The following is a 26,807-nucleotide window of genomic DNA, read 5'->3' as shown; positions in this document are numbered from 1 at the left end:
TGAGACATAACTTCATGATTCTCCCCTAATCGTGTGTTTTTTGGGGGGGGCAGGGGCTCTCAGTATTACCCACTCCTTTCTCAATGACACGTTTGTTCCTCTTTTCCCAAATAAATGATGCCCTAAAGACAGACTGTCTCAAGGTCCGGATGACCTATTAACAATGGCCAGAAATGGCTACAGGACACGATCTGCCTAAACCTCACCTTCTTCTTCCCACCCAATGGGGGTGAAACCCACCACAACCTGGCATCCTCTACCTGTGTCACCATGTGCTCACCCACCCCATATGCCTGCAGCCAGCGTCTCTCTTGGCCAGGTGAGCTGGCAGAGGCAGGAAGGGACTTGCCCAGTCCACTGGCTTACCAGAGGCAGGGCTCAAAGCCAGGTCATCCGGTTCCAAGCCCCAGCACCCTCCGCAGCACTGAGGATGCCCACAAGCTGCAGGCTGCAGATTCAGAGCAGGGGCTGTGACCACGTGGAGGCGGGGAGAGGGACGGAAACCAACAGTCCAAAGATAAGAGAAATAAAACTGAAACGCAAACCAGCCTGTCCCAGACAGAGAAAAGCAGGTTTCAAAATGTGCGGCCAGGGCGTGTGCTCCTTTATTAGGGCTGCTTCTCCGTGTCTGCTTCCTGAGAAAGAAAATGCCTATGACATGAACCAATGAAGGGACAGGAGCTATCACAGACGCCACAGGGCTCAGCAAGGGGCCGGGGAAATCTACACAGAAGTAAAAGCAACGTCAAATGTTTCTGGGTTTCCTTTCTCTTCACCTAAAACCACTATTTCCTTAATTCTATCTAAGTGTGTATAGGGCACAAAATATACTTAGGAACTTGGAGCTAAATCATCCAAAAATGGAGCCAAGGCCCTACCTAGAAACTCTCTCTGTTGCCCGTTGGCCTGAAAACATGGAGGTCAAAGGTTGGTCTCAGCTCCCCCCAGGCACCCTGGCTCCCAGCACAGTGCCCCGCCTCTGTGTTTATCATCATCGTTTTTTACGGGACAGGGTCTCACTCTATTGCCCAGGTTGGCCTTGAATCCCTGGACTCAAGCAGTCCTCCCACCTTGGCCTTCCGAGTAGCTGGGATTCTAGGCACTCGCTGCTGCGCCAGGCTGCCCTGCTCTCTGCAGGTGCCTTCTCTGCACGGGCCTAGTGCCTGAACACTGATCTGGGGCTGCACCACCTGAGGACACAGCAGATCCACCCCCTCTCCTCCAGCCCAGTTGCTGTGACCCCAAGGAAAGACCTGGGCAGTTTCAGTCCTGAGGAGCTCCACCCAACTGACAGAGTCCTGCCACCAGCCCGTTTGTTTAGACCCCCTTCCACCTCGGGATGAAAACGCAGCTGTTGGTAAAGAATCCCAGATCGGCTGGGATTCCCCCGCCCTCTGCTCTGGCTCAGCCCAGCCTGGATTCTCCAGGTGCTCATCCTCTGGCCACCCGCTCTTCCTCCACAACACTTTCCACACACCGCACGCCCCTCCTGTGGCCCAGTCCTCCCTGCGCACACCTGGGGCTTCCCAGAACACATGGGGCACCGGGAGCTGTGGTGGGAGCAGACCCTCTGGGGCATGGTCCCCACTTCCCACGGGGGTAAGTGGGGGTCTGGGCTGGCAACAAGGGCCAGCCCCACAGCTGAGGACATCTTCTCACTGAGCCTGGGACCAGGTCCGCATAACGGGGCCTGTGGAGTCTTCAGTCCCCGTGGGAATGGTGGCATCTCCTAGCCTTCTCCAGAGTATCTGACTCACAGTCCACACATCCCAACAAAACCCAAGGGTGCTCTGCTCTTTACTAAATAAATGTTCTTTTCCCAGAAACCAGTCCCAAACTCATTGCCGTTCAAATATGACAAGGCGAGGCTCTCTGTCCCCTTTTACCAGGAGCGTGGATGGCGTCTGCAAGGCAGTGCCTTCGTGTGCCAGGGAGGTGGCCCCTCAGCCTCCCAACCCTGCTACAGACAGGACTTCGAGCAGCTCGGGAGGGTCTCCTTTGCTGTCCATCCAGCGGGACCTCTTGGGGGGAGAAAGCCAAACAGCCGCCTTTCCCTTCTGCTCTCAGCACGAGCTGGGTTCCAGGCAGCGGCTGCAGCAGACGTCATCGCCCCATGATGAAGCTGGGCACCTCCTCCTCCTCCTCTGTTCCAGACGCCTCCGCAGAGCTGCTGGACCCCTGCTCCTCAGGCTGACTGGGCCCTGTAACCACATGACATTCAATTGACAGATATGTAAAATCGTTCAGGGTCAAGTGTGCTTTCAAAGAGGAGAGCCGATGAGAAGTCAGGAAGTCCCCATTCATGGACCACACAGTGAGAAACCAGGGCCACGCCTCACGCCTGACAGTCCCCGGGGCCATTCCCTGAGTAAGGGTTGGTCACAGGCCTGATCTACCGCTGCTCTGCCGGGTACACCCCATCCTTACCCAAAGGCCCAGAGGCACATGCAAGATCTGACACCCCATAACCAAGGCCCTACTGCTTTTACATGGCTTCCGCCCCCTGCCATGTCCACCTCCTGGGTGGGCGACTTCCCGACCCAGCTCTTCAACACCAGGCTGACAATCTTCTCACTCAAGTCTCAAGTTCTACTGCCGTCTGCAAAACGATTTCTGAAACCTGTGTGGCACAGGGCTCTGCCCCTACACATATGCCAGCTTCCTGGCTCCTCCCAAGCATGGCCTAGGAACCCCCTCCTGACACCTGTGTGCACCTGTCCCGTCATGACTGCCAGCCAGAAGCAAAGCAGGAGGACAACGTGTTCCTAACACGTCCTCCCCCCATCTTCATGTGGGAGCAGGAGGACAAGTGAGAGTTGGAAAGGCAGAGGCAGGGGCCACAAGGCAACTGATGGCCCAGCTCAGCCACACCAGGCCGCTGCCCGCAGGCACGGTGGCCTCAGCAACTCACAAGTGGGTGGGCGTGCCCAGGCCGGCCAATGGCTCCTCCCTGCACGTGCGCAGGTGTCGCACTGGCCACCACACGCCCACTACACACCCTGAGCTTTGCTACTGCTGTGTCACCACAGGTCAGACAAAGGGCCTCTAAACAGGAGACCCTGCACGGCCAAAGGCACAGCCCAGCCTAAAATTCAATGCCATACCCAGAAAGAACACAAAAAGCACTGGCAAAAGCAGCCGGAAGACTGAGTTTCATTAATTTGGGCATCCCTTCTTTCCCCTAACCTCATACCACACAGAATGACTAGCTTCAAAAGTTCAAATGGGGAAGCCGGGCGCAATGGCTCACACCCTGTAATTCCAGCACTTTGGGAGGCCGAGGCAGGTGGATCACTTGAGGATAGGAGTTTGAGACCAGCCTGGCCAACATGGTAAAACCCAGTCTCTACTAAAAATACAAAAAAATTTAGCAAGGCATGGTGGTGCAGGCCTGTAATCCCAGCTACTCGGGAGGCTGAGGCAGAAGAATTGCTTGAACCTGGGAGGCAGAGGTTGCAATGAGCCAAGATCGTGCCATTGCACTCTAGCCTGGATGACAGAGCAAGATTTCATCTCAAAAAAAAAAAAGCATAGGATCTGATCTTTAATTGTGATCTTGATGAATTGTAGTACATTGAACTGGATGTTTGTGGAAGGGAATAATACAGGAGGACTCAAAGGATTCCCTGTGGCTGAAAAACCTCTGAAAATGCCGTATAGGCTGTGAATCCCTTATCCAAAATGCTCGGTACCAGAAATGTTTCAGATTTCAGATGTTTTCAGATTTTGGAATGAGATATCTTGGGGATGGGACCCGAGTTTAAACATGAAATTCATTTACGTTTCATATATCCCCCATACACTTAGCCTGAAGGTAAATGTAACATTTAAAAATAATTTTGTGTGAGAATCATGCAGGCACAGTTGTGACCTGGGTCGCCAAGATGTCACTCTGGCGTGCCTGGCTACTCTGCCCCAACCCTCGACTCAGCCAAATACCACGTTATCTCCAGAAACCCGGCGGACGCAAGTCGAGCAGTTGGCCACAAGGGCCCGGATGAAGTGGGAGTACCCGCTTCAGTACAACCACCCCAACCACCGAGGAGCCATCCAAGATCCTGCCTTGGTTTGCTGGACCTCTGCAAGATCAACAATGTCTACCCTAATTTCAGACCCACTCCTAAAAACTCACGCTTGGGAGCTCTGTGTGCATTTGGGCCCCTCTTCTTCTGGAATTGTGTTTTCAAAAGTGACAGAGATAGAAAAACTTAGCCAGGAAGGAAAACTGGACCGAACATTTAACCTCTCATATTAAGTCCGGAAAGATGACTGTATGTATTCCTGCCTAAATAAATCGCCTATTAATCAAAATAATAATAATAATTTTGTGGCTGGGTGCGGTGGCTCAAGCCTGTAATCCTAGCACTTTTGGAGGCCAAGGCAGGCGGATCACTTCAGAAGAATCGCTTGAACCTGGGAGGCAGAGGTTGGAATGAGCCAAGATCGCACCATTGCACTCCAGCCTGGGTGACAGAGCAAGACTTTGTCTCAAAAAACAAAAACAAAAACAAAAACAAAAAACATAGGGTCTGATCAGTTTGAGACCAGCCTGGCCAACATGGGGACACCTATTCTCTATAAACATACAAAAATTAGTCAGGTGTGGTGGCATGTGCCTGTAGTCCCAGCTAATCACGAAACGGGGACAGGAGAATCACCTGAACCCAGGAGGCAGAGGTTGCAGCGAGCCAAGATTGTGCCACTGCACTCCAGCCTGGGCGATAGAGCAAGACTCCATCTCAAATAATAATAATATTTTTGTGCATGAAACAGTTGTGTATGATGAACCATCAGAAAGCAAAGGAGTCTGTCTATCCCCCACGTGGCTGATCTGTGGTTTGGCGTCACCATCATTTCTGACTCTGAATTTATTTGCTACTTGTAAGCAATTCTTTCCATAATACTTATTCACACAGAGTGCTTAACAGTAATAAATACGACGGGACATTCATAGAGTGGAAAATAGTATGATCAGAATAATTAAGCAGCAGTTGCATCACAGGAACACCTGGATCAGCGGTTAAATGGTAACAATGGGCTTTCAATCCCTGCCAACGATGCTGTGTCCAGATTAAAGGTTACTGGACACTGTCATTTTATTTTTTTTGAGACAGTCTCACTCTGTCACCAGGCTGGAGTACAGTGGCACAATCTTGGCTCACTGCAATCTCCGCCTCCTGGGGTCAAGTAATTCTCCTGCCTCAGCCTCCCGAGTAGCTGGGATTACAGGCACCCACCACCACGCCCGGCTAATTTTTAGTAGAGCTGGGGTTTCACCATGTTGTCCAGGCTGGTCTCGAACTCCTGACCTCCAGTGATCCACTTGCCTCTGTGGGTCAAGATAGCCAGGGGCAGACCTATGTTATTTCTAGTCAAATAGTTACAAGCTTGCATTGCTGATTGTACACTATAGTTTATACCCTGAACTAAGCTATATCAAATATTGGTGCAATAAAATATAAATCAAGCGGCAACAAGAGGCCTAAGGTAAAGACCATCAGAGCGCCGTGAAACCGTGGGAACCCACGGGGTGGCTGCAGAGCAGGAAATATCGCTTTGGTCCCCCGAATGCCTTCTCAACATGAAGGTCGCATGAGGGTCTGGTAGAGAGGACTTGTGTAAGACCTCTGAGAAGGGAGGTGACCTCTGCTCACAAGATCGGGGAGGGTCTTTGCAGATGGCAGCTGGCAAGGAGGAAAAGCCTTGCAGGGCAGAGACGACCGGAACACCATGGGCTCTGCCTAGGTTCTCAGAATATGGAGTACTCTTGATTGCTGTGTCCTCAAAGCTGGGAGATAAAAGCCTGCGGATGCACTGGGTGTGGTCAAACCCGGTGGAGCCTTAGCCGCTATGCTTCTCATGCAAATGCACCTTGGTAGCAACCTGTGGTAGAACTGAGTGTTGTAGGTTTGCGTAAAGAATCACCACTGAATACTGCAGACCACACCTCCCCTTCTTGGCTATCTTGCCCACATTAGTTTCAAGGCCTCCCCTGATCATCCCTCCCTGCTCCCCCACCCCTCATTTAACAAGCGTATACACCTAATAAAAGCCTGTGGAGGAAACCAGGGCGGATCACCCCGCTTGAATCCATGCTGTGAACTTCCACTCTTGTGTCTTCATTTCCTTTTCTCACTCCCTCGTCACCGCCAGGACACGGAGCACCCAGGCACAGAGTTGGGCTGGTTCTCAACATGCCTTGGCCTCCTAAAGTGCTGGGATTACAGGCACGAGCCACCCCACCTGGCCTGGACACTATTTTATTCTTTTTTGTTGCTGCTGTTGTTTCTGAGACAGGGTCTCGCTCTGCTACCCAGGCTGGAGTGCAATGGCACAATCTCGGCTCACCGCAACCTCCGCCTCCTGGGTTCAGGCAATTCTCCTGCCTCAGCCTCCTGAGTAGCTGGGATTACAGGCACGTGCCACCATGCCCAGCTAATTTTTTTTTGTATTTTTAGTAGAGACGGGGTTTCCCCATGTTGACCAGGATGGTCTTGATCTCTTGACCTCGTGATCCACCCGCCTCGGCCTCCCAAAGTGCTGGGATTACAGGCGTGAGCCACCACGCCCGGCCCCCACCTACCATTTTAACTACTCCTACGCCTTACCCACCTGCCACCGTAACTAACCTGATTGTAACATATACTCCTTGCCCCCACACCCCAACCGCCATTACTAATCTTACTCCGTAACACCCCTGCCCCCTACCCAAAAGATTTCCCCAACCTATAAAACCAGCTCCTATCCCACTGCCCTTCGCTAACGCCCTATTCGGCCTTAGCCCACCTGCACCCAGGTGAATCAACAGCCATGTTTGGGGGGTGGGGGGTTTCTTCATTCAACGAGCCTGTTTTTAACAATATACCACAGCCGGGCGCGGTGGCTCAAGCCTGTAATCCCAGCACTTTGGGAGGCCGAGGCGGGTGGATCACGAGGTCGAGAGATCGAGACCATCCTAGTCAACATGGTGAAACCCCGTCTCTACCAAAAATACAAAAAAAATTAGCTGGGCATGGTGGTGCGTGCCTGTAATCCCAGCTACTCAGGAGGCTGAGGCAGGAGAATTGCCTGACCCCAGGAGGCGGAGGTTGCGGTGAGCCGAGATCGCGCCATTGCACTCCAGCCTGGGTAACAAGGGCGAAACTCCGTCTCAAAAAAAAAAAAAAAAAAAAAAAAAACAATATACCACAAAACAGAAAACAAGCAAAAAAGCAGCGAGTAACGCATGTAGGTCTGGGCCCCGCGTGGGTAACTGTGGGGAACCTGCCAGTGGTGTGTGTGGTCTGCAGAGGAGCATTTTCTTACCCTCTGCAGGTGTGCTTGTAGGGGGGAAGTCCGGGTGTATGTGAAAAGGTTGTACCGCAGCTGAAGGGGGCTGGAGGGTCTTCTATCCCTGGGAGACACTGGATAATCTGTGCTGTGTATCTGCATTCCGACCGTGACCTGTTGCATGAGGTCAGGTTTGGAATTCCCACTTGGAGCCTCATCTCAGTGCCCAAAAAGCTCTGAATTCTGCAGCATTTCCACGTTTGGATTTTCAGGCTTGGCATTCTCAACCTGAACGTCACTAATGGTCAACACAAGGGATTGTGTGTGTGGAAGGCCAACTATCAGGGTCTAACAGTGTCACACTCCGGGAGGAGAAACCTGGCAATCGGGTGCACAGTCATCATTTCGCAATTCAACAAAATTAACCCAGCTCATTCCTTCAACATAACAAATACATAAAGAGTAAGAAATCATCACGTGGCTATTTCTTGTTAGTTACTATGCTTAATGTTGGTGATACACGAATTAAAAAAATACTGTCACAAATTAAAACAAAGAGCATAAGGCCAGGTGCAGTGGCTCATGCCTGTAATCCCAGCACTTAAAGAGTTCAAAACGTGGAAAAACCCAGTTTTTATTTAAAAAAAAAAAAAAAAAAATTACCTGAGTATGGTGGTACAGGCCTGCGGTTCCAACCACTTGGGAGGCTGAGGTGGGAGGATCACTTGAGCCCAGGAATTCAAGACCAGCCTAGACAACATAGTGAGACCCCATTTCTACAAAAAATAAAAACTTAGCCAGGCATGGTGGTGCACACCTGTAGTCCCAGCTACTTAAGAGGCTGAGGTAGAAAGATGACTTCAGCCCACCAGGAGTTTGAGGCTGCCGTGAGCCATGATCGCACTGCTGCACTCCAGATTGGGTGACAGAACAAGACCCTGTCTCAAGAAAACAACAAAACAACAATAAAATGGTAGCCTTGAACCCAAACATACCGAGAAAATGACAGAGACTGTCAGAATAAATTAGAAAACAATACCCAGTCTGGGCACGGTGGCTCACGCCTAATCCCAGCACTTTGGGAGGCTGAGGCGGGTGGATCATGAGGTCAGGAGTTCTAGACCACCCTGACCAACATGGTGAAACTCCGTCTCTACTAAAAATACAAAAAAAAAATTAGCCAGGTGTGTTGGCGTGCACCTGTAATCCCAGCTACTCAGGAGGCTGAAGCAGGAGAACTACTTGAACCCGGGAGGCAGAGGTTGCAGTGAGCCAAGATTGTGACACTGCACTCCAGCCTGGGCAAGAGAGAGACTGTCTCAAAAAAACAAAAACAAAAACAAAAACAAAACTCACAACAAGACCCAAACATTTGACACAAGAAACGCACTTCAGTGCTATTTGAAAAAGGGACGAATAGGCCGGGCGCAGTGGCTCACGCCTGTAATCCCAGCATGTTGGGAGGCTGAGGCGGGTGGATCATGAGGTCAAGAGATTGAGACCATCCTGGTCAACATGGTGAAACCCTGTCTCTACTAAAAATACAAAAAATTAGCTGGGCATGGTGGCACGTGCCTGTAATCCCAGCTACTCAGGAGGCTGAGGCAGGAGAATTGCCTGAACCCAGGAGGCGGAGGTTGCGGTGAGCCGAGATCGCGCCATTGCACTCCAGCCTGGGTAACAAGAGCAAAATTCCATCTCAAAAAAAAAAAAAGAAAAGAAAAAAAGAAAAACGGATGAATGGCAGAGTAAGGACCTCCAAAAATCTGCTCCTCCATAAAGGTAACAGAACACTGGCAAAAATCCTAAAAATCAACTTTTTCAGAACTCTGGAAATGCACCTCGGACTATTCAAATCCCTGAACCTCACTAAGAGCATGAACTCTGTGGGATTGAATTTCCTGCCTCCCTGTCCCCAGATCTGAGGGAGCCTTGAAAGACAAGAGCCCTCCCACCCCTGCCACAGTGGCTGTAAAAAACGGGAGTCGGATGATTGGGCTGGGAGCTGTTGGAAGTTCCATCCCTAGAGCACTGGCCCTGGCTGACCGGTCTAGTGGCTCCCTGGAAACATCTACCTGCAAGGCTTGTCTTTAGTTGATCTGACTCTGCATTGAGTTGAGCTCACTCAGTGTCAAAAGCTCTTTCCCCTGGGGCGGGGAAGGGTGTGTCAAAAACCATCAGTGACAACTGTTTAACATCCCACTGACCAAGACAGCAGTAACAACTGACGCAGACAAGAAATTGACCAAAAAGCTTAAAAGAAAAAGCTGGGACTCCAGGGGACCACCAGAGCAGTGCACATGTCCAAGAAAAACAGCTGAGGCCCTGACCTCTCACCTCTGCTGCCCTAGAGGCTCTGTGCAAGCAGGAAGTGAAGGCAACAACAAACGGCAGACTGCCTGCCGGGGGTTGGAGGCACATTCCACACACACATAGAGCTCCTTGGCAAAGACATGGAGGTTCAAGACATTCAGAGAAATCTCTCATCTTCCACTGACAACCCAGCTGACCGAGCAGACTTCAGAGTCCAAACACAACAAAGAATACAGGTTTTATAGAATTCATTAGGGAAGTCACTAAACACACAAATAGCAACAATGACAATGATAAGCAGCAAAACCAACAAACCCTGAGAAGAGAAGGTCAAATTACTCAGCAAAGGAGGCCATTTTTTTTTCTTTTTGAGGCGGAATCTTGCTCTGTTGCCCAGTCTGGAGTGCAGTGGCACAATAATGGCTCACTGCAGCGTTGACCTCCTGGGCTCAGATGACTCTCCTGGCTCAGCCTCCAGAGTAGCTAAGACAACAGGCATGTACGACACCTGGTTAATTCTTAAATTTTTCTGTAGAGACACGGTCTCACTATGCCATCCAGACTAGTCTAGAACTCCTGGGTTCAAGGAATCCTCCTGTTCCAGCCTCCCAAAAAGCTGGGACCACAGGTGTGCACCACCATGCCTGGCTGATTTTTTTTTTTTTTCTTTTTTTTGAGACAGAGTTTCGCTCTTGTTACCCAGGCTGGAGTGCAATGGTGCGATCTCGGCTCACTGCAACCTCCGTCTCCTGGGTTCAAGCAATTCTCCTGCCTCAGCCTCCCGAGTAGCTGGGACTACAGGTGTGCGCCACCATGCCCAGCTAATTTTTTGTATTTTTAGTAGAGATGGGGTTTTAACATGTTGACCAGGACGGTCTCCATCTCTTGACCTCGTGATCCACCCGCCTCCGCCTCCCAAAGTGCTGGGATTACAGGTGTGAGCCACTGCGCCCGGTGGCTGATTTTTTATTGTATGTAGAGATGGGGTCTTGCTATGCTGCCCAGGCTGGTCTTTAACTCCTGGCCTCAAGTGATCCTCCTGCCTTGGCCTACCAAGTGTTGGGATTATAGGTGTGAGCAACTGCGCCTGACCTCTATTTCCAAATATAACAGGTCCAAGTTACATTACCCCCTCAACAGATTGTGGGAATAGCTTTTATGCCCAATCCTCCTACTTGGGCCAAGTACTTCCACGATCTACTGTTGCAGCGGAAGGGAAAATGATGAAGTACTTTCTTTGAGGAATGAAGTCCTATCAGTCACATTTTAGTAGCTTAAAATAATTTCTTCCAGGAAAGGGCGAGAAACAACCTAAAACTATATGTCATACAGCACAACTCATAAGGAAGCAGTCCCTAGAAGTGGCCAATCATATTTTGTATTTATATATTTCAGACAGAGTTTTGATCTTGATGCCCAGGCTGGAGTGCAATGGCATAATCTTGGGTCGCCGCAACCTCTGCCTACCAGGCTCAAGTGATATTCCTGCCTCAGCCTCTTGAGTAGCAGGGATCACAGGCATGTACCACCTCGCCTGGCTAATTTTGTATTATTAGTAGAGACAAGGTTTCTCTATGTTGGTCAGGCTGGTTTTGAACCCCCAAGCTCTGCTGATCTACCCGCCTTGGCCTCCCAAAGTGCTGGGATTACAGGCGTGAGCCACTTTGCCTGGCCTTTATTTTTGTTTTAATTATTTTAATTATTTATTTTTGAGACAAGGTTTCACTCCCGTCACCCAGGCTGGAACGCAATGGTGCAATCTCGGTTCATCGCAACCTCCTCCTCCCGGGTTCAAGTGATTCTGCCGGGTTCAAGTGATTCTGCCGCCTCAGTCTCCTGAGTAGCTGACATTACAAGCACCTGCCACCACACCCAGCTAGTTTTTGTATTTGTAGTAGAGATGGGGTTTCACCATGTTGGCCAGGCTGGTCTCAAACTCCAGACCTCATGTGATCCGCCCGCCTTGGCCTCCCAAAGTGCTAGGATTACAGGCACGAGCCACCACACCTGGCCTATTTTTTTGAGATGGAGTTTTACTCGTTTCCTAGGCTGGAGTGCAGTAGCACGACTGTGGTGGCTCACTGCAACCTCAGCCTCCTGGGTTCAAACAATTCTCTTGCCTCAGCCTCCCAAGTAGCTGGGACTACAGGTATGGGCCACCATCCCCGGATCAATCATATTTTAATATGTCATAAGTCTGACTTCACCCTAAGACCAAAAACCACAATCATGTACTCAGGCAGCAGGCCTGGTCAAACGGAATAGCCACAGATTCAGTCACGCAGAGGAGTGTCATTTCTGGTCTCTTAGCATCTTTGGCCCTTTCCAGCTGGGCCCCCATCCTTTATCCTCAGCCCATGGGTTCCCAGGGATGGCAGATGGCAACCCTAGTGTTGTGATGGGTTCAGAGGTAGCAGGATTGGCAGCATGGTGGGATGCTGACCGAACAGCCCGCCCCCGATTCTTCCTTATTAACGGGACCTCAAATCTGGCTAGGGTGGCAATGCTCTCAGCTCACAGTGCCGGATCATAATAGGCTTGAGTCGGTTATAACAGTTCTGTTTTCTATTCCTCCAGCCTGATAGCAGCTAGGGATGGCAAAGTGACCTAGTATTTAAGGTGACGTCTTCTGGGCACTTCTGGAGAAATTTTACTCTCCGATTTAAAAAGGGCAGACCACGAAAGTACCACCTCACTCCCCTTCTTCCTGCTTTGAACACAGGTACTGTGCCAGAAGCCATGGCAGCCACCTTGCACCCTCAGGGGTGCCATCCCACACTGGCACAGTCACCTCAGGCTGCCACCTACCACCGGATTTCTCATCCTCTAAAAAACCCAACTCCTCTTGGTTTAGGCATTTTGTTGGCCGCGTTTTGTTGCCTGTAGCCAAAAGCATCCTTAACTGACCTGGCAAATGACTCGGTCAGAGCCAGAGACATAAAAAGACTTTTGCTGGGAAAGCTGAGATGCCCTTTCAATCTTCCCTCCTGGACAGGATCGAGGCAGGATGTAGCCCCAGAGCTGCTGCAGGCACCTCAAAACCACAAGGGGGTGTGAGTTGCCTGAGGACAGGACACCAGGACAGAGCAGGAGATGGCAACAACCAGCAATGCCCCTGATCTCTCTGACCAGCCATGCCCAAAGGGAGGTCTGTCCTCGAACTAAACCTTGAGCCAGTATCTTTTTGCTTAAGCCAGTTTGGTTTTCTGATACTTGCAATTAAATGGGTCCTAGCTAACATGAATGAGCTGCTGTTTCTTCAGTGGCCAGCCAGCCAGCCCAAACCCTTCATCCCAGTGTTTCCTGACAGTTCAGCCACTGTGACCAACAACAAGAAAGAAGCTACAGCCAGGAAAAGTGGGCACCACTCACCTTCTTTTTGTTTCTTCTGTTCAAGTTTCATCTTCTTTGCCAGTAATTTCTTTTCTTTTAACTTCTGGCTAAAAATATAAAACCATAAACATTGATGCCTTCACTACCTTATGGTATTTCTTAGAAAATAAACACTTCCGGCTGGGCACAGTGGCTCATGCCTATAATCCCAACACTTTGGGAGGCCAAGGCGGGTAGATCACCTGAAGTCAGGAGTTCAAGATAAGCCTTGTCAACACGGTGAAACCCCATCTTTAAAAAAAAATAAAAAAGGAAAAAAAAAAGAAAATAAACACCTCTTTATGGTATCTTTAAAATCTGTGGAGTAGCACAAACATTACAATGACAAAAATAAGAGAAACATTAGGTGAGTGCAAAGGTTAACTGCAGTTTTTGCATTGTTGGAATTTGCTGTTTTATATTGGAATACATTATTAAATAAATGTGGTTATATTATACGTCATTTCAATGGGTACTTCCGGATTTTTTTTTTTTTTTGCTAATGCCTTATTATTTGCTGTTTATTTTATGATTACTTTAGACTACTGAAATGATTAAGTTAGACAAAAAGCAAATTCAAGTGATTTTCTTATTCCAGTTCAAAATGGGCCATAAAGCAATGGCAACAACTCACAACATCGATGCATTTGGCCCAGGAACTGCTAACTAATGTACAGTGCAGTGGTGGGTCAGGAAGTTTTGCCAAAGAGACAAGAGCCCTGAAGACGAGGAGTGCAGTAGCCGGCCACTGGAAGCTGACAATGACCAATCCAGAGCAATCACCGAAGCTGATCCTCTTATAGCCACACGAGAAGCAGCCAAAGAACTCAACGTTGACCATTCTATGTTTGCTCAGCATTTGAAGCAAATTGAAAAGATGAAAAAGCTCGAAACCAGGTGCCTCCTGAGCTGAGCGAAAATCAAAAATATCGTCATTTTGAAGTGTCATCTTCGCTTACTCTACGCAACAACAATGAACCATTTCTCAATCAGATTTTGACGTGCGATGAAAAATGGATTTTACGTGACAACTGGTGACAACCAGCTCGGTGGCTGGACCAAGAAGCAGCTCCAAGGCACTTCCCAAAGCCAAACTTGCACCAGAAGAAGGTCATGGTCACTATTTGGTGGTCGGCTGCTGGCCTGATCCACTACAGCTTTCTGAATCCCAGGGAACACTGGAGAATGCTCGGCAGATCGATGAGCTGCACCGAACACTCCAGCGCCTGTAGCTGGCAACAGAAGGGGCCCAATTCTTCTCCACGCCAACACCCGACTGCACGGTGCACAGCCCACGCTTCAAAGGTTGAACAACGAGTTTTGCCTGATCCACCGTTCACCTGACTTCTTACCAACCGACTACCACTTCTTCAAGCACCTCGACCACTTTCTGCAGGGAAAGCACTTCCACAGCCAGAAGGACTCAAAATGCTTTCCGAGAGTTCATCAAATCCCGAAGCATGGATTTTTACATTACAGGAATAAACCAACCTATGTCTCGCTGGCAAAAATATGTTGATTGTAATGGTTCCTATTTTGATTAATAAAGACGTTTTTGAGCCTAGTTATAACGATTTAAAATTCATGGTCCAAAACTGCAGTTACTTTTGCACCAATTGAATACTTCTGCACGACTCTGCCAGTCCATCCTTCTCAGCTGCTTCTATTAGGATTCAAGAGCAAATCCCAGGGAGCCCTGAGGCAAAGCAACCTCAGAAATAAAGAGGATGCTTTTTAAAAAATATATATTTGGCCGGGCGCGGTGGCTCAAGCCTGTAATCCCAGCACTTTGGAGGGCCGAGGAGGGTGGATCACGAGGTCAAGAGATCGAGACCGTCCTGGTCAACATGGTGAAACCCCGTCTCTAAGAATACAAAAAATTAGCTGGGCATGGTGGCACGTGTCTGTAATCCCAGCTACTCAGGAGGCTGAGGCAAGAGAATTGCCTGAACCCAGGAGGTGGAGGTTGCGGTGAGCCGAGATCGTGCCATTGCACTCCAGCGTGGGTAACAAGAGCGAAACTCCGTCTCAAAAAAAAAAAAAAAAAATACATTTTTAGGCCAGGTGTGATGCCTCATGCCTATAATTCCAGCACTTTGGGAGGCCGAGGCAGGTGGATCACCTGAGGTTGGGAGTTTTGAGACCAGCCAGGGAAACATGGTGAAATCCTGTCTGTATCAAAAATAAGAAAATTAGGCCGGGCGCGGTGGCTCATGACTGTAATCCCAGCACTTTGGGAGGCCGAGGCGGGTGGATCACGAGGTCAAGAGATCGAGACCATCCTGGTCAACATGGTGAAACCCCGTCTCTACCAAAAATACTAAAAATTAGCTGGGCATGGTGGCGGGTGCCTGTAATCCCAGCTACTCAGGAGGCTGAGGCAGGAGAATTGCCTGAACCCAGGAGGTGGAGGTTGCGGTGAGCCGAGATTGCGCCATTGCACTCCAGCCTGGGCAACAAGAGCGAAACTCCGTCTCAAAAAAAAAAAAAAAAAAAAAGAAAGAAAATTAGCCAGGCATGGTGGTGGGCACCTGTAATCCCAGTTACTTGGGAGGCTGAGGCAGGAAAATCACTTGAACCCAGGAGGCTGAGGTTGCAGTGAGCTGAGATCATGGCACTGCACGCAGCCTGGGGGTCACAGTGAGACTTTGCTTCAAAAAAAACAGACATGAAGGAGACACAGAAATCAATGTGATCACTAAAATCCTGACTTGCAAGCTCTGGACAATCTGTAACCAGCTGGAGGGTCCTATGGAACTTGCTCTGTTCAGGTCTGTAGAAGGCACTGCTCTACACTCGTGACCCCTACCGGTCATGCAAGGGAACTACTACTGACTGCAAGGACTCAGCTCACCCAGCCCTGTTCCCACCCCCGGCCCTTAATCACCACAGTTAGGCCATGCCTCTTACCGCTTCTTCCGGCGCTTTGCAGTCTGCTCCTCTGCAGTGATTTTATTCTTTTCCAGTCTCTTCTGAAACTCTGCATCCAATTTTTGCTGCAACAAAACCCACATCATTTAGACACGCTAGGTCTGGGTAGACTGTGGAAGGTTTTTGCTCAGGCTGAGTAGGAGAGTTCTAGCAGTCATGCCATTGGGGGTGCTAGAGGCACTACCCGGGTCTCCAGGGCCATTTTAACTTTAGAAGGCTGCCCCAGAGGCAGGGCTGGTAATCAAACCACAGCTCTCTGATGGTGAAGTAACTCTTTCAGTTGATTTGAGATACCCCTCATGCACACATGATCTAGGAGACAGTATGGGAGGGAGTGCAGAAGACACCTTACGGGCAGGGGCAGCACCGTCTGCTTAGCTGGGGCCTCAGATATGGACCAGGGCTCATCAGAAGGAATGGCTGGAGGGTCAGAACCACGGAATTTTCAAGCTCTAACCTCACAGTTACCAAACGGCTGAGGTTTTGTTTTTGTTTTTGTTTTTGTTTTTTTGGTGATACAAGGTCTTACTCTGTCACCTAGGCTGGAGCGCAATGGCACAATAAAGCTCACTACAACCTTGAACTCTTGGACTCAACAGATTCTCCTGTCTCAGTCTCCTGAGTACTTGGGACTATGGGTGCATGCCATTAGATCTGGCTAATTTTTATGTTTATTTTGTAGAGACAGGTGTGGCTATGTTGACCAGGCTGGGTTTAAACTCCTGGCCTCAAAGGATCCTTCTACCTTAGCCTCCAAAGTGATGAGATTACAGGCCACTGTGCCCAGCCACCAAATGACAGATTCTAAAGCAGTGTGACACATGCCACCTGCTGCTAAACACACACCCGCACCCACACGTATATTTCTATCGACTGCATTACTTCTTCTCAGTTCTGTTTCCAAGCCTCAGTTTTCTCATCTATAAAATGGGGGAAATTATAATTCCTCTCTCCCAGAGCTGTTAGGAAGAATAATGAAATAAGGGTTGGGCGTGGTGGTTCATGCTTGTAAATCCCAGTACTTTGGGAGGCCGATACTCGGGAGGCTGAGGGAGGAGAATCGCTTGAACGCAGAAGGAAGAGGTTGTAGTGAGCGGAAATCACACCACCACACTCCGGTCTGGCAACCGAGGAAGACCATGTCTCAAAAAAGAAAAAAAAAAGGATAATGAAATAAGACAGTCCATAGAAAAGCACCTGTAAACTACAAAGACATCAAATGACTCAAAGCGTCATCTCTCATTTCTTCTGGTCACAACCATAAAGGGCAATGGAGCAAAAAAGGAGCCAGCAAAGGAGGAAGAGGTACGTTCAACACCTCTGCTGGTCTGCACCACCAGGGCTGCGCGCATCTGCTTAGAGCGGCACAGAACCAAACAAAACAAGCCCCTCTCTGAGGGCAGAAAATATTCCTTCAGGAAGGAAATCGACTTTAATTAATCAACCTTCTGAACAGCCAGAAAGCAAATGACTTAAATCTAAAAGAACCTGGTTCGCTTAGACGCTGAGCTGTGAAGGCTGGGTGCCGTTGCTCATGCCTGTAATCCAGCACATTGGGAGGCTGAAGCAGGTGGATCACCTGAAGTCCAGAGTTCAAGACCAGCCTGGGCAACACGGTGAAACCCCATCTCTACTGAAAATACAAAAATCGGCCAGGCGTGGTGGCAGGAACCTGTAATCCCAACTGCTCGGGAGGCTGAGGCATGAGAACTGCTTTAACCCAGGAGGCAGAGGCTACAGTGAGCCAAGATCAAACTCCAGCTGAGGTGACAGAGGGAGACTCTGCTGGAATTAAAGAAAAAAAAAAAAAGAAGAAGCTGAGTTGTGAAAATCTTACTCTGTGCTGCTGAAGAAGCCGAATTTCCCAGCAAGTGAACTAAACAGAGCCCCAGCTGGCTGCCGCACCTGGCAGAGGCAATGTCTCAAGCAGGGGTGAGTGGAACTGGGCTCTGATGGAGGTGATCTGTTAGTTACTTAAAAATGAGGACTCTTCCCCACCACGTTTTTTTTTTTTTTTTTTTTTTAAATCTGAGACTGTCTTTTGCCATCCAAAATAAAGGTCTTTGCATTTGCATGAAGGCCAAGGTTTCTCATAAAATAAAAGATAAAAAAAAGAAAAAGAAAAAAAAAAAAAAAAGAGAGAGAAGGCCAAGGTTTCTGAAACATTTTTCTGTATTTTCTCTGAATCTATAATCAATATGTAAAACTTCAGACTAACTTACAATGTCCGAGACAGCAACCTGGTCTAATGTCCTCCCCTCTAAAATAGTTTATAAAAATAAAAATGTTTCTGATAGCAGTTTCTTTTCTTTTTTTTCGAGACAAGGTCTTGTTCACTCAGGCAAGAGTCCAGTGACATGGTCACAGCTCACTGCAGCCTTGACCATCCAGGCTCAAGCAATCCTCCCACCTCAGCCTCTTGAGTAGACTACAGGTGGGTGCCACCACATCTGGCTAATCTTTGTACTCTTTGTAGAGATGGGGTCTTGCCATGTTTCCTGGGCTCAAGTGATCCTTCCACCTTGGCCTCCCGAAGTGCTGGGATTACAGGCATGAGCCACTGCACCCAGCTTGATGGTTTCCACACCAGAGCATTATTCTTGACAGGCAAACCCACTGCAGTAACCTGGTATAGTTTTGTGACAAACTGTCTAATATTTCTCACTAGGATTGAGATTGTTAACAGAAGAAGGCAGGAACAAGAAGAAACACCAATACCCAGGGGCCAGAAAAAGCTGCAGGACAAGCAAGTATCAGACGACAGCCAGCACACCAATGACCATCCTGTGCCCAAAGCAGGATTTTTCCTTTTTCTTTTTGAGATGGTGTCTCACTCCATCACCCAGGCTGGAGTGCAGTGGCACTAACTCAGCTCACTGCAACGTCCACCTCCCAAGCTCAAGCGATTCTCCTGACTCAGCCTCCCAAGTAGGTGGGATTACAGGTGTGCGGCACCACGCCTAGTTAATGTTTGTATTTTTAGTAGAGACGGGGGTTTCACCATGTTGGCCACGCTGGTCTTGAACTCCTGCCCTCAAGTGATCCAACGCCTTGGCCTCCCAAACTGCTGGGATTACAGGCGTGAGCCACCACACGTGGCCCTCAAAAGCACATTTTTTTTTCTAACTCAATTTTGGCCATTCCAATAAATTCTTACATATTTTCTTCTGTATCCTGACTGTCTCTGGTTTAAATTTTCCCTAATGTTTTATTTTGAAAATTTCAAACAGAAAAGTTAAAAGAATTATATAGCACATATACCCACTATGCTTGACTCAACAATTCCTGTTCTGCTAGATTTTCTTAATCACACACCTATTGATCTACCCACATCTCTATTGGTATATGTCTTCCTAGCAGTCCTCTATCTCCAAGCCTCAATTTCCTTACCTATAAAACAGGGAAAATTATAATTCCTCCCTCCGAGAGCTCTATTCATCTACCAATTCGTCTTTTTATTTATTTATTTATTTATTTATTTTTTTGGGTGCGTTTCAAAGTAAGCTACAGACATCAGGACGTTCCATTCTTGAGCATTTAAGCATGCATATCATTAAACAGGGTTTCAAGTTTGTGCATGCTTTTCTTTTTCCTTTTAAAGTAATATCTGGCCAGGCGCAGTGATTCACACCCGTAATCCTAGCACTTTGGGAGGCTGAGGCAGGTGGATCACTTTAGGAGTTCAAGACCAGCCTGGCCAACACACAGAAACCCTGTCTCTACTAAAAATACAAAAAAATTAGCTGGGCGTAGTGGCGGGCACCTGTAATCCCAGCTACTCAGGAAGCTGAAACAAGACAATCACTTGAACTCGGGAAGTGGAGGTTGCAGTGAGCCGAGATCGTGCCATTGCACTCCAGCCTGGGCAACAAGAGTGAAACTCCATCTCAAAAAAATGAAGTAATATCTACACAGAACCAAATGCCCACATCTTGAGTGTACAGTTCGATAACCCCAGAAAGTCCCCTCATCTGTCTTTTCCCAGTCAACCATGACCCCAACCAGGCAACCAGTTTTATTTCTCACACAGATTAATTTTATCTGCTCTAAAACGTCATATAAATGGAATTACACAACATAGTCTCTTTTGTGTGAGGCTTCTTTCACACAGCATGTTTTAAACAATCATCCCAGTTGTTGTACAGATCAATAGTTTGTTCCTTTTTTTATTGCTAAATATTACATTTTATTTTATTTATTTATTTTTTTAGAGACAGGGTTTCACCATGTTGGTCAGGCTGGTCTTGAACTCCTGACTTCAGGTGATCCGCCTGCCTCGGCCTCCCAAAGTGCTAGGATTACAGGTGTGAGCCACTGCGCCTGGCCATATTACAATATTTTAAAATTATTGCTTGGTTTCATTTTTAAAAGCATTTTATTTCCTCTAGGTAGAAATTCTCTAGAGTCTAATTTATCTTACTACATTATTGGAAGGCCAAATGCTAATAAAGTGGCTCCCTCTCTGATAAAAAGGAGATGAATAAATATCATTTTAAAGCATTTGGGCCAGGCGCAGTTACTCACGCCTGTAATCCCAGCACTTTTGGAGGTTGAGGCAGGTGGATTACCTGAGGTAAGGAGTTCCAGACCAACCTCACCGATGTGGTACAACCCCATCTCCACTAAAACTACAAAAATTAGCCGGGCGTGGTGGCGCCCACCTGTAATCCCAGCTACTCGGGAGGCTGAGGCAGGAGAATCGCTTGAACCAGCGAGGTGGAGGTTGCGGTGAGTCGAGATCGTGCCACTGCATTTCAGCCTGGGCAACAAGAGCAAAGCTCTGTCTCAAAAGAAAAAAGTAAAAAAAGACAAAAGAGACAAGTACCACCCAGGTGGCACCTCGCACACCATCACACCCAGCTTTGATTTCTATTAACAGAAAGACAGGCAGGACAGGCGCAGTGGCTCACACCTCGAATCCCAGTAATTTGGGAGGCCAAGGCAGGAGAATCACCTGAGGTCAGGAGTTTGAGACCAGCCTGGCCGACACGGCAAAATCCCGTCTTTACTAAACATACAAAAATTTGCTGTGCATGGTGACGCACACCTGTAATCCCAGCTCCTTGGGAGGCCAAGGCATGAGAACTGCTTGAGCCTGCGAGGTGGAGGTTGCTGTAAACCAAGTTTGCCACTGCACTCCAGCCTGGGTGACAGAGCAAGACCCTGTCTGAAGAAACAATGACGCTCCCAAAATATGGTTTCTTTTTTTTTTTTGAGGCAGAGTTTCGCTCTTGTTACCCAGGCTGGAGTGCAATGGCGAGATCTCGGCTCACCGCAACCTCCGCCTCCTGGGTTCAGGCAATTCTCCTGCCTCAGCCTCCTGAGTAGCTGCGATTATAGGCACGCGCCACCATGCCCAGCTAATTTTTTGTATTTTTAGTAGAGACGGGGTTTCGCCATGTTGACCAGGATGGTCTCGATCTCTTGACCTCGTGATCCACCCGCCTCGGTCTCCCAAAGTGCTGGGATTACAGGCTTGAGCCACCGCGCCTGGCCCCAAAATATGGTTTCTTAAGCAATTCTCAAATAACCTGTAATTATTACAGATTAATAATAATCTTACAATAGTCTATTATTTGACACCTGTCACAAAGAAATGCCAGCTCCAGAGTTAGGAAAATCAAACGCTCCAAGAGGCAGATACTATATGCACTTTCGCAGTAGGGAAAGCACACTGCCATTCACACCAAACGCACAGCTAACTGCATCTAGGCATTCAGCTAAAAAGAGGGAGAATGACGAACGGTGTGGGGATCCCACCTGCTGTTCTATCACATGGCCAACGGCATACAGGGAAGAGAGGCCTCGGCCGTGCCCTTCCATACACAAGGACGACTCTCACTCCCCATCCCTCTCCTGGTGTGGGCATCTTGCTGTTCTGATTCTGACTGAGGGGTTACCTGGACTCTGCGTTCTGTGCTGCACACCTCACACTAGCCACAACCAGCTCTATCTATTCTTCCTCAATTACTTTCTCTCTTTTTTTTTTTTTTTTTCAAGATGAAGTTTCAGCTGGGCGCGGTGGCTCACGCCTATAATCCCAGCACTTTGGGAGGCTGAGGTGGGCGGATCACCTGAGGTCAGGAGTTCAAGACCAGGCTGACCAATATGGTGAAACCCTGTCTTCAAGAAAAAAATAAATAAATAAAATTAAAAATAGCCGGGCGCGGTGGCTCATGACTGTAATCCCAGCACTTTGGGAGGCCGAGGCGGGTGGATCACGAGGTCAAGAGATCGAGACCATCCTGGTCAACATGGTGAAACCCCGTCTCTACTAAAAATACAAAAAATTAGCTGGGCATGGTGGCACGTGCCTGTAATCCCAGTTACTTGGGAGGCTGAGGCAGGATAATTGCCTGAACCCAGTAGGCGGAGGTTGCGGTGAGCCGAGATCGTGCCATTGCACTCCAGCCTGGGTAATAAGAGTGAAACTCCGTCTCAAAAAAATAAATAAATAAATAAAAAGAAGATGAAGTTTAGCTCTTGTTGCCCAGGCTGGAGGGCAATGGCATGATCTCGGCTCACCGCAACCTCTGCCTCCCGGGTTCAAGCGAGTCTCCTGCCTCAGCCTCCCAAGTAGCTGGAATTACAGGCGCTTACCACCAAGCCCTGATAATTTTGTATTTTTGGTATAGACAGGTTTTCTCCATGTTGGTCAAGATGGTCTCGAACTCCTGACCTCAGGTGATCTGCCCGCCTCGGCCTCCCAAAGTGCTGGGATTACAAGCATCAGCCCTGTGCCTGGCTTTCCCAAATGCTTTTTTCTAACGGTAGTACATGCACACTACCCAAACACGGCAGCTCAGCCAGCCTCCCGGCTCACTGACCTTCTCAGCCATGGCGTCCATGTAGTCCTGTCGCTGGTATTCTCTTCGGCGCAGATGTCTGTACACGTGGAATTCTCCACTGCCAGCCCCAGCACTTGAACCTGTAGCCAGAACAGTCCAAAGTTCTAGATTAAATACCAATACAGGCCACCCTTAATCAAAGGGGACTAAAGAAACAAGAAGTGGAAGTCGTAGACAGGACCATGCCTTCCTTTCTCCTCACTGCATCCAGAACTGGCCCAGTACCTTGCATATTACAGATGTCACTAATTATTTGTTATATGAATGTTGAATGTGAAGTCACTAAAAATCCCACTCAAATACAGTATCAGGAGGCTGTGGTTAAGTCACTTTCTCACCTCCTCCATGACTTCACATTTGACATGCTAGATTTCTAGAGAGCTGAAAAGATGTCCACGATACATTAAATGAAAAAAAAAAAAAGGGGGTTTACAAAACAATATATTTAGAACAACCATATTTTTAAGTGTTTTTTCTTAAGCTTTTTTTTTTTTTTTTTTTTTGAGACAGTCTCACTCTGTCGCCCAGGCTGGAGTGTAGTGGCACAATCTTGGCTGACTGCAAGCTCCACCTCCCAGGTTCAGGCAATTCTCCTGCCTCAGCCTCCTGAGTAGCTGGGACTACAGGCATGCACCACCACACCCAGCTAATTTTTGTATTTTTAGTAGAGATGGGATTTCACCATGTTGGTCTGGCTGGTCTTGAACTCCTGACCTCATGATCCGCCCGCCTTGGCCTCCCAAAGTGCTGGGATTACAGGTGTGAGCCACTGCGCCCGGCCAAGCTTTTTTTCTTTTTTTGAGACAGGGTCTTGCTCTGTCACCCAAGCTGGAGTGCGGTGGCACAAATTACAGCTCAGTGCAGCCTTGGCCTCCTGGGCTCAAGCAATCCTCCCACCTCAGTCTCCCAAGTAGCTGGGACCACAGGCATGCACCACCATACCTGGCCAATTAAAGAAATTTTTTTTTTTTTAGACGGAGTTTCGCTGTTGTTACTCAGGCTGGAGTGCAATAGCACGATCTCGGCTCACCGCAACCTCCACCTCCTGGGTTCAAGCAATTCTCCTGCCTCAGCCTCCCGAGTAGCTGGGACTACAGGCGCGTGCTACCATGCCCAGCTAATTTTTGTATTTTTAGTAGAGACGGGGTTTCACCTTGTTGAACAGGATGGTCTCGATCTCTTGACCTAGTGATCCACCCGCCCCGGCCTCCCAAAGTGCTGGGATTATAGGCGTTAGCCACTGCGCCCAGCAATTTTTAAATTTTTAGTAGACATGAGGTCTTGCTATGTTGCCCAGGCTGGTCTTGAACTCAAGTGGTTCTCCTGCCTTCGTCTCTTACAGTGCTGGGATTACAGGCATGAGCCACTGCGCCCAGCCTACATTGCTTTTTAAAGACATAATGCTACTGTACATTAAACAAACTACAGTAGAATATAAACAAAACTTGTATATGCATTGGGAAACCAAAGAATTTCTATGATTCCCTTTACTGCGACACTCACTTTAACTAGGTGGCCTGGAACTAAAGCTGCACTATCTCCATGGTATGACTGCAGATATTTATGATCCAACAAAATAATAAAATCATTTCTACTTACAAAAAACCACAATGCATTATTAAGAATAATGCAGAAGATGGCCAGGCAGGGTGGCTCACAGCAGTAATCCTAGCCCTTTGGGAGGCCGAGGCAGGTGGATCACCTGAGGTCAGGAGTTCAAGACCAGCCTGGTCAACACAGTGAAACCCAGTCTCTACTAAAAAATACAAAAATTAGCCAGGTGTGGTGGTGCACACCTGTGGTCCCAGCTACTTGGAAGACTGAGGTAGGAGGATTGCAAGGCCTCGGCCTCCCAAGCTCAGGTGATTCTGCCCCAGCTACTCAGGAGGGGCAGGAGAATAGCCTGAAAATGGGAGGAGGAGGTTGCAGGGAGCAGAGATAGTGTCACTGCACTCCAGCCCAGGTGACAGAGTGAGATTGTCTCAAAAAATAAAAATTAAAAAAAAAAAAAAAATGCAATAATGCAGGAGAAAATTCTCCAGTGCCAAACCATAGGCAGCTATAACCCTTAAGCTAAATTTACTGATGTCAAACGAACAAATAAATAAAAGCAACTATATCCCCATCATTGTAAAAGCAAAACACTGAACAAGTGAATATTTCCCTCCTCACAGATTTAACAAATACTAACTACAGGGTTTTTATATCTACCTTAAAAAATTCTATGTACAGACACACACACACACACACACAAAGACATTACCCATTACATCTCGGACAAATTCTGGGGGAGGTCGAGGTGCCCATTCACTCATTTTCTCTGGAATTGGAACTGCTTTGTCCTGCAACATTTAAACACGAAAGCATTCTAAATATAAACGTTCTGACAAAATCACATCTGTCTCTTTTTTTTTTTTTTTTTTTGAGACGGAGTTTTGCTCTTGTTACCCAGGCTGGAGTGCAATGGCGCGATCTCGGCTCACCGCAACCTCCACCTCCTAGGTTCAGGCAATTCTCCTGCCTCGGCCTCCTGAGTAGCTGGGATTACAGGCACGCGCCACCATGCCCAGCTAATTTTTTGTATTTTTAGTAGAGACGGGGTTTCACCATGTTGACCGGGTGGTCTCGATCTCTTGACCTCGTGATCCACCCGCCTCGGCTTCCCAAAGTGCTGGGATTACAGGCTTGAGCCACCGCGCCCGGCCTGTCTCTTTTTTTAGAGATGGTTCTTGGTCTGTCCCTCAGGCTGGAGTGCAGTGGTGTAATCATAGTTCACTGCAGCCTTGAACTCCTGGGCTCAAGTGATCCTCCTGCTTCAGTCTCCAGGGTAGCTAGGACTACAAGTGAGTGCCACCACGCCAGGCAATTTTTAAATTTTTGTACAGACAGGGACCCACTATGTTGCCCAGGCTGGTCTTGAACTCCTTCCTGGCCTCAGGCCATCCTCCTGCCTGGCATCCCAAAGCACCGCGATTACAGGCAGGAGCCACAGCACCCAGCCCAAATTACATCTCTTATGACCAAAGAATTTCAACTAGACTAATAAAGCAGAATTGCTTTGCTACCTGGGCACAGAGCTGATTTTGTGTTTTCCGTCTGTCGTGTCTTTTTTCATCCTATGTACTCTTGGGCATAACACAGTCCACACTTTCCCAGGGCTACACTTTCCGGAGCAGAACTGAGACACCTAAGCCATAGTTTCCAGCTAGAAACTGCCAACTTTAACACTACTAGGGGAGAAGAGTCGAGCCTTTCTAGCTAAAGATATAAAGGACGGCCGGGCGCGGTGGCTCACACCTGTAATCCCAGCACTTTGGGAGGCCAAGGCGGGCGGATCACCTGAAGTCAGGAGTTCAAGACCAGCCTGACCAACACGGTGTCTATTTTAAAAAAAAAGAAAAAAAAAAAAGATATAAAGGACGTTCTCATTCAATCGTTTTCATGATCCAGGAGACCGAGACCCGGAGGGGGTGTGGGCGGGAGAGGAGTGACTCACTCCAAACGTCTCGGCCACTGTCTAACGATCAGTGTTGTTTAGAATATACCCTTTGCTAACGCACAAATTCTACCTCTTCAGTCTAACGCTTTTTGTTCACAGAAAGTTCAACTAGAAGGGGCCTTAGGGCACGGGAAGCCGCTTCACCGTGCCTTCATCCAAGCTGGGCTCTCACACAAGGACAGACGGGAAGTTCACTATCCCTAGGACAGCCTCCTCCTCCTCCCCAAAGACTGCTCTGGGAGGGGCAGATACTGAGTTTCTGAATTTGGAAGCGAGGAAGATGGACCCGCGGGAACCCAGAGGCGCCACAGAGGAAGGAGGTGGGCCTCGGAGCCCGGGCCTTGTCTCACCGGGTTCTTCATGAGCCGCTCCAGCTTGAGCTTCTGCTCTTCCGCCGCATTCTTGGGGATGACGAGCGTCTGCGGCTCTTTCTTGGGTCTCGGCGGTCGCACCGAGGAGGCGGCTGAGCTCGCCATGACACCCGTCCTGTTTTCCCAGCGAGCTGCGGCGGCGGCGGCGGCGCGCAAGTATGACGACAGAGCCGCCCGCCGGCAACGCATGCGCAGTCTCCACAG

The 26,807-nt window shown here is 48.6% G+C and overlaps 1 protein-coding gene and 1 pseudogene across 1 annotated transcript; both read right to left on the bottom strand.

Annotated features, from left to right (window-relative positions):
- Window positions 1-581: 581 nt before the first annotated feature.
- Window positions 582-1,726, bottom strand: LOC141582480 (uncharacterized; annotated as a pseudogene).
- PRKRIP1 (PRKR interacting protein 1) lies at window positions 582-26,807 on the bottom strand. Its single transcript, XM_039460449.2, has 6 exons — window positions 26,583-26,807; window positions 24,997-25,075; window positions 22,713-22,813; window positions 15,865-15,950; window positions 12,955-13,022; window positions 582-2,201 (listed from the first exon to the last, which is right to left on the bottom strand). Exons 1-6 carry the CDS (start codon window positions 26,790-26,792, stop codon window positions 2,104-2,106), a joined length of 642 nt encoding a protein of 213 aa, XP_039316383.2. The 5' UTR covers window positions 26,793-26,807; the 3' UTR covers window positions 582-2,103.

Source organism: Saimiri boliviensis, chromosome 20 (assembly GCF_048565385.1).
Source record: "Saimiri boliviensis isolate mSaiBol1 chromosome 20, mSaiBol1.pri, whole genome shotgun sequence".
Taxonomy (NCBI): Eukaryota; Metazoa; Chordata; class Mammalia; order Primates; family Cebidae; genus Saimiri; species Saimiri boliviensis.
This window is presented reverse-complemented; position numbering and strand designations above follow the sequence as displayed.